General features: G+C 47.0%; 2 protein-coding genes across 3 annotated transcripts in view; both read right to left on the bottom strand.

The window, feature by feature from the left end:
* Nucleotides 1-984: 984 nt before the first annotated feature.
* On the bottom strand, nucleotides 985-9,100 carry VCPKMT (valosin containing protein lysine methyltransferase). Of its 2 annotated transcripts, XM_080397101.1 has the most exons (6): nucleotides 5,505-9,100; nucleotides 5,257-5,367; nucleotides 4,964-5,036; nucleotides 3,888-4,007; nucleotides 2,277-2,381; nucleotides 985-1,705 (listed from the first exon to the last, which is right to left on the bottom strand). In XM_080397101.1, the coding sequence occupies exons 1-6, from the start codon at nucleotides 5,714-5,716 to the stop codon at nucleotides 1,691-1,693; spliced, it is 636 nt and encodes a 211-aa protein (XP_080253227.1). In that variant the 5' UTR covers nucleotides 5,717-9,100; the 3' UTR covers nucleotides 985-1,690. The 2 variants fall into 2 exon arrangements, with proteins under 2 accessions (XP_080253227.1, XP_080253228.1); XM_080397102.1 differs by lacking the exon at nucleotides 4,964-5,036 and having other exon boundaries at nucleotides 5,268-5,367.
* Nucleotides 9,101-9,219: 119 nt separating this feature from the next.
* The window catches only part of SOS2 (SOS Ras/Rho guanine nucleotide exchange factor 2), a 56,509-nt gene continuing 54,611 nt past the window's right edge, over nucleotides 9,220-11,117 (bottom strand). The window contains exon 23 of the mRNA XM_080397066.1: nucleotides 9,220-10,989. Coding sequence (XP_080253192.1) covers nucleotides 10,480-10,989 — 510 coding nt within the window. The 3' untranslated portion in view covers nucleotides 9,220-10,479. The remainder of the gene's footprint in view (nucleotides 10,990-11,117) is intronic.

Below are 11,117 nucleotides of genomic sequence, written 5' to 3'. Positions count from 1 at the left end.
GATCTGAGGCCGCATACAAAAGGAAGTGCTGAAATCACACGCCCCGTAGATAGAATACAATTATCCTGTCAGCACCAAACCCCTGGGAAACGCTGCTCCTCCCCTTACACCACCACCAGCTACCCTCAGCACCTGGCCCCAAGCAGGATGCTGACCTGCCCCGGTGGGACACCAGCCCCTTTGTGCTCTGGCACATCATCCCCACCACGGCTGGGATTTCGGCACGGCTCCAAGCTGAGCAGCTCTCCCCTCTTGGGGTTGTGCGGTCAGCAAAGAGGCTGTGCTTGCAGGGAGATGCTACCAGAATACAGCACAGCTCTCGCACTGTCCTTACAGCGCACCTTCAGATAACTTCTGCAACCAGAGTTTCCACCCAGGAAGCCATGCTGGCATAAACATGCCAGTAAATATCTTCCTGCAGGCCACTGGTTAATTAAGGAGCTCTTTTCATAACAACTTAACAAATAATGCGTGTGGTTACGACAAATTACATTCTCGCTTTGCCGTGCATTCACTAATCATCGCTGTTGTGCTCTGCAAGCCAGGAGAGTGTTTTGTGAAGTGTGAAGTTCGCAAGGAATGCTCTTACTGCAGATAAAGGGAGGCCGAGCTCAGGGCAGGCACAGAAAGCACCTGGGTGCCTGCGGACAAAGCTCCCCACACACACAAGAAGTGAGGTTTTGAGAAAACCCAGCAGATTCAGCTTAAATGCTCTGGTTTCTACAGTAGGGACTACTGGCGCTGTGGGCAGCGTGAAGGAGGAACTGGAACAGGCTGTTACATTTACCCCCAGCAGCACCCCTGTTGCAGACCTACTTTCACAGCGCGCGCTCAGTGCTGCGAGATGGCGCAGGCAGCCACGGCCGCTTCCACTACCGAGCAGAAGTGATTTCCTTTGAAATTAAAATCTCAAAGCCATCGCTGCGCAACAAGAGGCAGCTTGGTGAGGAATACCACCAGCAACAACAAATCTGCTCACCAGAATTGTTTGAAGGTGTCAAAACTTTAAAGCTGTAGATCCTTATACTAAAACAGCGAAGGTGAAATCAAAAGGCAGAACAGTTTTGCACAGGTGCAGGGAGCACCTGTGTGTTTTATCCATCCGGTACCTACCCCCATGACAGCCCCTGCTCCTGGAATGAGACTCCCAGGACCTCTGCAACACAGGAATGACACAGAAACCACAGGCTTTAAAAAAAACCAAACGACAAACAAAACCCCACCATCTGAGTCCCACCTCAAGCACAAAAGTTTCATGGACTGGCTATCTGGGGCTGTGTGATTGAGCCTGCTCAGCTTTCTCCTCGCAGAGACTTGGGCATGGTGTCCTCAGATCTGCTCTGCAAGCACTCGGCAAGCCAACAAGCTGCTGCCCGGCAGAGGTAACCAGTACGTGCACCCAGCGCTGCTCTGGGTGAAGCTCTGGTTCCGTTTTCTGCCTTCCTCTGCCTCAGCCGGCAGACATCAGCAGCTCACATCTGTCCTCCTTGGAAGGCACTATCAGTGGATCTAGGCTAACGAGCCCACTTCTTCTGGTGCCTCATGCCAAGTCCACCATCGAGAGGCCGTTTTCTGTAGATGAGTCACAAACCACACTGGAGACAGTTCCTTTGTGGTGTTATTCTATACCCTCTCCCTCTTCTCCAGAGCTCAACCAGCTGCCAGAGGACAGATACTGTGGTCAAAGATCTCATGATGGAAAATTCTGTGAAGAGATTTAAAAAAAAAAAAAAAAAAGGTATGGATTTTTAAGTGGCACGGTTTTGTTTAAGCACTGGACCTACATGTTGTGTCAGCACAATATGCAAAGTATTTTCTTCATGCATAACCGTCTGCTCCATCACTTAACCAAAAAATGAACAAACCAACCCTGACAGGTGCTAAGTCCCACCTCTACAGACTGGTTTTGGGGAGAGGGCTCTACAGCAGAGCACACAGTACTAAAAGCAGCACTGGGCATGTTATTTTTATTACTTCACTGTCTTAAAACTCCAGTTTGGAGATCCCACTGCATGACAGTGTGGAAGCAGAAGAGAAAGTCAGCGTGCAGCTCAAAGACGGTCCTGCTGAAGACAAAGGCTGGCACGTGGCAGAGCGCTGGGTTTTGGGACAAAGGAACTCCTTTGTACAAGCAGGGTTCTGGTCTGCACTTCCACAGGGTCCCTAATGGTATTTCACAGTCAGTTTAGAGCTTCGCCTCTGGAACGCTCACACCATGCCAAGTAAACAGCAGCTCTGTGAATTCCTGGCAGCACTGGCTGCACCAGTTAACCTACCATTTGTTTCCTGTGGATATTCACGATATGAATGTCTTCGCTGCGGTACTCCTCATCGTGCTTATCCAGGGGAATTTTTTCTAGCTCAAAGTCCATCTGAAGCAGCTGGTTATCAGAGAATACACAAATCAATTCAAATGACACAGACTGCCCTTCTGAACTAAGCGTGCTCAGTTTAAAAGGCCCCAAAATATACCCATACAAGGACCAGAAGCCTTAGGAGGATAGAACCACCACGGTTGGACCATTTCACTAAAGGCCTCTATAAACATGCAAGCCATTCTTCCTCCTTGCCCCCCGCAGCACTTTTACCCTCATTTTAACAACTCTAGTGCCAATGCAAAGCTAGACACCTTGCAACATTTCAGAAAAATCTAAAAGCCTGTGATAAAACACTTTGCTTCCTCCAATCTCCAAAGTGTTATGCCAAACCGCAGCACCTGCCTCTGCCAGCATTCTCAACTGGAGGGGAGGGGTGGGGGGAAGCACTGACTCTGCAACATGCTTAGAAAATTAACCAAACCCTGGCAAGCCAAGGAAGGAAATAAATTACAGGAAAGCAGAAATCATCCAGAAACACCTACACCTATCGTGTTTATTGTGGGAGCGGCACCTCATCAGAGCTGATCTCAGTCGTAGCAACCCTCCTCACAGTCAGGTCCCCACAAGAGTTCCAAGGCACAGCTAATTATCAAAGAGATGCTTTTCTTAACATGTACAAATCACCCTGGAATTCTTGCCCTTCCCCTTTTTTTCTGTAGTAGTAGTAGTATTATTACATATAATCCAGTACTCCTGCAGAAGGGCTGCTTATCAGCAGCCCTCACAGGGGCAGTTAAATCCTGCACTGAACCGTCATCCTCACAAACCTAGAAGGAATTCAGCTGTGTTCCTTTTCTTTACCTGCACAGTAGATACAGCTGGACTATTTAATTATATCACCTATTGATGCTCTCTCAGTAGAGGGCGGAAATTTTTGCAAAAGCAGCTGTATCAATTGGCAGAGTCATGAGTTCCTGAGCTACTCCAGAAAACTTTACCTGTATTTTCCCTCTGCTTTCAACAGAACATGCTAGAAGAACATGAATTTTCACTGGACTAATCTTTAATCCTCCCCATAACCTCTGGTAACGTCAAGAAAACCACTGCAGAAAGAAGGCAGCAATCAGCTGCTAATTTACTTGCTCCTACAAAAATGATTGCTTTATTGCCTCACGTATGGTGGCCCTTTTGCAAACCTGGAAGGTATCACAGGCTCAAGAGGCTTTTAACAACCTATGCGAGTCTGGCTGCCTGGATCAAAAGCATCAATACAGTTAAGATTAGCAAGGCAAGAAAGGTTAGTTCAACTTTTTGACGGAAGAAAAGCTCTGAAAGTATCCAGAAAGTCTCTACTGGCGAGTTGGACAGTAACTTCAAGAATCACCATCTGAATTTTCCACCCCATCTAAAGACAAACGTGCCTCTCCTGCTACAAACTCTATTTTGTGCAGTCAACCCAAACTCGTACGTGTAGCAACTGCCATTGACGTTCAGCTGATCCCATACAAAGACCTCTTGCATCCAAGCTATTTTCCTAGTGTTTAAAAAGCACATGTTAAAAACACTTACCTCAAAGTATTTTCTCTCAATTTCAGGATTCTTTCCCATAGTCCTTTGTTCATAACAGCACAAGACGCAGGTATCAGGGCCAGTAAGGTCTTTCAGTGTCTTCAGTAACGGTTCTAATGACTGCCCAAAAGAGATTAAGTATTTTGCACTTAGATTTCAAGTTCATTTTACTGGTAAAACACCCTCTAACTAGAGAAAGTGCTCACCCAAGATGGAACTTTCCAGTTTTCTTTTCAGGGGGTTATTTTTAGTGCTTTAACTGGGACAAGAACACGGGGCAAGCTGGAAAGCAGAGAAAGGGAGACTGCATAGGAGAAGAGTTTCACAGACTGACCAAGAAAACTGAACTAGCATCAAAGCCAAAAACATCCCACACTGCTGAGTGGGCATTTCCTTGAGACACACAACAATGTATTTCTTAACATGTTTCATAAGTCAGTTTTCTCAACCACTGTTGGAAGATGGCTCAGACCCAGACCACTGTGTATGGAAACAGGACCAATATGCAGGGAGGCAATGCAAGGGGCTGGTAAGAGCACGGAGAGGGCACTGGGACATGGGGTTCTCCAGGTCATTTCCCTATTCTTGCAACTTCTGTTAGCTCTCTGTGCACACCCGACAGAGCTCCAGCTGAGGAGATGGGGCAGACTACAACAACCACTTGGCTGGAGCATGATTTCTCCTTTTGCCTTCCTAAGGGGAGCATGAGGAGAACCCAAACAGCGCAGACACAGCATTATTAAATTTAATTTACCAATGCGCTGAACAGTTCACAGCTATCAGTCACAATGTTTTGCTTCACACTTGATTCCCAATGTAAAAACAAAAACAAGGGGACACATACACACACACGCAAATATTAAGTTTAAATAGTGTTTTTTAAGCATGAAGTCTCTGGTTGAATATCAGACAGCCTTGAATCTGTTAAAAGTACCTTTTCCAGTCTTGTCCTATGTTTTCCTCTAAACCACGGGGCCTGAGATGCAAGCACAATACTTACAGGAACACTTCTCACACAAAACCCACACCCTTCCCCAGGAAGCCTTCTACAGAGTTTTTTCAAAGTCCTCATTTACCTCCTCATAGTAAATGCAATCAGCCATTAGTATATAATCAGGAGGAGGCTGAAATTCTGTTACATCTTCACCCCTAAAAAGAAGAGGGGAAAGAAAGAAAAAAAAAAGGGTGAAAACAAGCTTCAGTAACAAGACAAGCGCTGCGAAAGAAAGGGCTGAGTGTGAAGTGAACTGCTGCTCTGACACCCGGCTCCCCTCTGACAGCTCTGTGCTCACCTACAGCCGGCAATTTAACAAAGCAAGAGCAGAAGCCCCGTGAAAGGCAAACAGAAACATTAAAGGATCATACAAACCATTTCAGTACCTTGGCTCGGACTGACCCTGTGACCAGATGTTTGTTGTTCTCTATATTAAGCAGCAGCAGCTCCTGCAGCTCCTCCAGGTCGGTGACGGTCACGTCCGCCCTGCAACACACACGGGGTTACGGCCCGGCCCACGCACAGAAATACGTGTTTTGAGAGAATTTAAAAGACTCCACGACCATACTACAACGAAGCGGGATAACAGGCGGCGGGGCCCCGGCCTCCCGCCCGCCGCTCACCCCAGCGTGGCCGCCATGATGCCGACGGCGCCGGTGCCGGCGCCCAGCTCCAGGACGTGCCGGCGGGCGAGGGGACAAGCGCCAGTCTCCAGGAACTTGGCGAGCACCAGCGCGGCGTCCCACACCACGCAGCCCACGCCGCCCGCCGCCCGCTGCTCCAGCCGCAGCGCCGGCCCGCCCCGCCGCTCCAGCTCCCGCACGAAGCCCGCCATGGCCGCGGCACTGAGGCGGCGCGGCCCCTCCTCCCGGGGCTGGCGCGCGGAGGGGAAATGGCGGGCGGCGGCTCCCGCCGGGGCGCGCGGCCGCCGTCCCTCAGAGCCCTGAGGTAGCCCGAACCCCTCAGGAGGCTGCTCCGTGTAAGCCGCCTCCTGGCCTCTCCTGACCAACTCCTCTGTAAGCTGAGTGTTAATTAGAAGAAAGCGTACTCCGGGCTACCCTTGCTTGACAGGAAAACGTGTTTTTACTTTTCGCTTTCACTAAAAACTTGTTTTTAGCGCCAGCAGGCAGCACAGGGGCAAACGGAAAGCTGCAGGGGTGAACGTGGGCAGGCGTGGCTCGGCTGGGCGGCCTGCGCGCCGAGCTCCCCTCAGGCGTGAGAAGCCCCCATTCGACGCTGAACAGCAGCCAGAGAAAGGCAGCCCAGAGGAAAATAAACACACGGTGACTGAAAAGTCTGTTTCACAAGTTACCCGGTGCGGCCTGTAAGCACTGCGGGCATATGCAGTCCCAGTGAAGCCAGAGGACTGCTAGAAATCACAGGTGTTGTACACCCTTATCCAACCTCCTTTTTAAAAAAGCAGCTGAACATGCATGGACTGTGCCTCAACATTTCTAAGTGCAAAAGCTTTTGATTTTTTTCCTTGGGCTCATGGAAGAAAGTTTGTATTACTTTATTTCTTAGCATTTCTTACTAATGCTCACTCCCTTCCCCCCAGGGAGGAGTTACTGCATTTGCTAGGGATTCAGAATGGTATAATCAGATTTGTGGTTTCTTTCTGAAACCTGGAGTAAATCTGGAGGAAAAAGAAAAAAAGAAAAGATGATTCCTTTTGTCCCTTCTTGGTTTTGATCTGCCGTAGCGATGTCATGGCACCCAAAGAAGTTATGCCAGCTCCAGAACAGGGGGAAATGCTAAAAATCAGCAACTGCAAATAGGATCACTGAAAACAAAGAGAAAGATGTTTCTTTTGCTATTAACTGCCTTCACATTCCATCTGTTTATCTGCACTTTTCTGAGGGAATGGCATTTTCCCACACAAGGCAACTTCAAACCCAACAATTTTACATTTTCCCCCTCTAGCATTTTTTTTTCTCCTTTTTATCTGTCCCTCTCATTATGATGTAACTGAAATGTTAATTTATTGCTAACTTGGCATTCCCTTGGAACTGCACTGGTGGGAATCCGAGTGCCTTCGACCACTTCCACAGCCAAACCATTACTTTGGGTACGCCGTGTTGTTGTACCCGCTGTACTTCATGCCGCTGGCATCACTGCTACCACCCTGCCTTGGAATGGTTCTTTGTCTTTGTCTTTTCCAGCTCTTGTTATGCTTGGAGGACAGTTTAATTGTGCGGTAAGTTACCCACAAGCAAGGCCCCTTTTCTGAATCACACTGTGATTTATGTACTTCAGGTTAACTCCAGAACTGGTCCTGTAAAGAATCATGTTTCACACATGGGAAATGGGGCAAGGAATGTTTCTTAGCTGCTGCCTTCTAGCACAAGTATGTCATGTTTTCACACTGCCCCTGTTAGGAGATCTAACACAAGAGGTTCCTGCTCTCCTTTCTCTCCCCTCATCCTCCTGGAGCTTTACTGTCCCAGCACTGCTATTGATCAGTTGTGGGTGGTGATGCTTTAAAGCCCAGCCTGAAAAAAAATACACCATATCCAGTTCTGAGCATGACAACACACTGCTGAAGTGGCAGGGGGAGAAGAGGTGAGTGGCTGAGAGGAAGGCAGCAGGGTTGGGGACTACCTTAACAGGACCTGCTGCTGGCCAAATAGCAACATGGACTTGCTGGCTCGTGTCTGTCCCACTGGTCCCTGGCAGAGGACAGGTCCTGAGGGCCCAGCAGGAACCATGGTCACCTTTGTCTGTCCAGGACATCCCCAGATAGCAGCGAGAGGCTCTTGCAGGAATGCCTACCTCTGTCCATGTTAATCTAATAGACAATGGTGATCTAAGCTTGAGATTTTATTAACCGTGTCACTATTTTTCCTAACCAAACCATTCTGGGCCCCACTGAAAGTTAGGCATTTCTATTTCTCTGGCTTCAACTGTGGAATTTAGAACTGCTGCCCAAACTCCTTCACAATCAGGTTAAGAGTTAAGGAGTTAACACAGCCCCCCCAGCTATTTATGCCGGCATAAATGTACCACATAAATGTAAGATGGCACCTAAAAAGAGCTGGTCTGAGAGCACCACCCCTGCACAGCACCGTTTCAAGGTTAACTCTTACAACATATGCTCCTGCTTCCACAAGTTTAAACTCCTCAGAGTCCATCACAAACCAGAACCTTACAAAGCTCTTGGATGGAGGGAAGTGTTTTGATATGTATGGAAACCCTTACTAATCAGCAGATGCTCAGCTTAAAATGATCTGGTAAGGGCTTTACTGGGTCAGGGCCAAAATAAACAGCTATGATACATTTTAATGTGGAATACTGAAAATGCTTCTGGTCTAAGCACTTGTACAGAAAGGTATAAAGCTGACATCTGTATATTCTATAATTTGGGACAGGATTTTTTTTCCCCTTCAACAACACACGAAACTTAAAAGTCTGAAAACATGTTACTCATCTTTTAGCAACAGCTGCTGGTAAGGACTTCAAAAGTGTTAATACAAAGACCCAGACAGAGAATTTCACTTGTTCAGCTTAATTCTGCAGATCAAGGTGACACCTGACAGTCTGCCTTTTCTATGTAGAGAGCATTAGGAAAGTGCTTCACTGAGCCGAATTTCACCACCAGATACTAATAGAAGAGTTCTTCACGAACTTACAGAAGAGTTATAGGTTGTGTTTTTTCTGCAAAACCATCACAGAGGCATCATTCATTTCCTGCCTGCACTCCCCAGTTTGTGCATATCCAACATGGGTGCTTCTTGAACATTATTTTTGCAAAATGAAGCAGCTGTCCTTTATATAAAGTGTGCCCTGCCCCTTGCAGGAATAGATTCTACCCCTCTCTTCTTCCTCAGGAAAGGAGCATGAAGGGGGACAGGCAGTACGAGAAGACTGTCCAAGAGACAGGTGGCTAAATACATCTTCCCAGGAGAAGAAAATCAGCACCCCTCTTCAGGCATATCGCCTTCCTTTTCCAGAGGGAGTGTGCAAGACTGTGGGAGCAGTATAGGCGGGCTGCTGAAAAGCCGGAGCATGACTTGGAAGCCCGAGCTGCTGCCAGTCCCACCACAGCGGTCTTTCTCCAGCCAGAAGCCAGGAAAAATGGAACGCACTTCTCCACCTAGAGGGGCCAAGGCACCCGAGGGGTTAGTAGGTGGAGGGAAGCGCTGAACTCCCAGGGCCCTCCCGGGTTGGGCCCAACTGCCTTGAGCTTTGCTCGCAGCACTGGATGGACTCAACCACAGACCGAAGGGCAACCGAGGCAGAGAAGAGCAGCATGGAAAAATGGCGCTTGGTATTGCCCAAGGATTTACTAAATGCAATTCCCAACCTTGTCCTTACAAGGAACACGCACTGCTCAGGCTCTTAAAAATTAAGACTGGGGTGATTTATTAATCTTGTTAAGAACTCTGATACAAAGCACAGTAAAAGGCCACAGACCAGTAAATAAAATGTGGCTTCTGGCCACTTTATAAATGCTGCTACAGTACTACCAGTAAAACAAACTCACTCTCACACCAGTTCAAACAAGTAGTTCAACTGGCAAATAAAAGTTCCATTCACTTATCAGTTTAAAAAGTTTAATAAAGCTTTAAGTGTTTGCTGGTTTAAATGCTACCAATCATGAATCCATTTTGGAAATTAAGTGAGATCTAAAGAAAGTTACTAGGTTTGGAAGGCAAGACTGTTCCTAAGCCAGAGGAAACACTTCTGACCATATAAGATTGCAAGAGTAGCAGACTGTATTATAGGCCTCAAGTCACTTAAATTTATACAGGTTATTAGCATTATCTGTAAATATACAATATAAACAATTGTACATACACGGCATATAGCTTTGTTCTCGAGAACAGTAGACAACTCTTTAGCTTAAGACATCTTCGCCTACCAAAACAAAAAGGCACATCTGAACAAGATGCATGCTAAGTACTAGGGATCCTTTCCAATATCTGAGACAGGTAGTCCTTGTTCATCCTTTCTCAAAATAATCCAAGACCAACTGAATATTTTGGTATTTTGATTTCAACCTGTTTTGTCTTCTTTGTCTTCAGCAGCAAATCATTGACAATTAAGACACGGCATTAAAATATTTGAGAACAGTAGCTGTCACTCATGAACCTCCAAGCTTACATGAAGTTAGAAGGCAAGTGGCCAGAGGTTTAAAACCTCTAATGTTGTATGTCCTCACATTGTGTAATCGCCCATTGCGCTTTTTTTTTTTAAATTAAGGAAAAAAAAAAAAGGCCACTAGTGCTCAAATTTGAAAAAATTCCACAGACGCACCTTTTTTGGCTCAGTGCAATTAAACGATGTCAGTTTAAATTCATTTAGTGTAGTTTACAGTGCAAAAGATATATTTTGTATACTGGCATAAGTGTCGGCACTGAGGATGTGAAACAAGGCAATGCTGCTGATCACCTGAGGGTCATGCTGTCCAACAGACACAGGCTAGATAGAGTGTGTGTAGTCTTATTTTTCCAATTCAAACTTTTTTTTTTGATCAGCAGCACTTTAAGAGCATAATTTGTGAAAGTACTAAAATACACTGCCTTTTTTGAATAAATAAAAAAAAAAAAAGGAACTTTACAAATACTATTCCAGTGTCAATGACTACTATGGCTAAGGTCATTGAGGAGTTTCTGCATTTTCTAGCAAAGACAGTCTGTGCAAAGGAGGGTGGGACAGCTCCCTTTTGTAAGTCTTTGGTGGAAGTTTTGGTAACTGAGGGCTTGAATTGTGCCGGGGTGGGACGGGGGGTGCGGGCGGGTGGACCAGGTTGTTGTGACTCGCGCTGATGACGCAGCAGCGACGCAGTACCCTGGGAGAGGGCGTGCTGGGAGGAGTGCCAGGAGAGCTGGGGCCTGTGCTCGCCTCCCTTAACCAGTCGGGATCTCTGTGTAAGCGTCCCACCGGTGGTGGCTGGAGGTTTAGAGGGTAGTTGATAAAGTGTTCGGGTGGCCGGAGTGGTACCGGTGGTGGAGTATCAGGAAGAGGGTCCCGGGGGGGCGGAGGAGGAGAGCTGTGCAGCGGCTGGTCAAAGGGGTTAGTGTAAGCCAGAGCGCGAGGCTGTATCTTTGGGGGCGGTGGCTGCCGAGGTGGAATTGCTGGAGGATCATCATCCAACTTTAAACCTCCCTACAACATTAGAGAGAAAAAGACAGCATAAGAAACGTAGATGTTTAGATAAAGTGTATCTTCTGACAGATGCAGAGTTCTTTTGACATCTGCTACTTTTACTGTCAGAAACACGATACTGGCATAGC

Source organism: Falco punctatus (genome assembly GCF_963210335.1).
Source record: "Falco punctatus genome assembly, chromosome: 7".
Taxonomy (NCBI): Eukaryota; Metazoa; Chordata; class Aves; order Falconiformes; family Falconidae; genus Falco; species Falco punctatus.
Note: the sequence above shows the minus strand (reverse complement) of the source record. Positions and strands in the feature narration are given on the sequence as shown.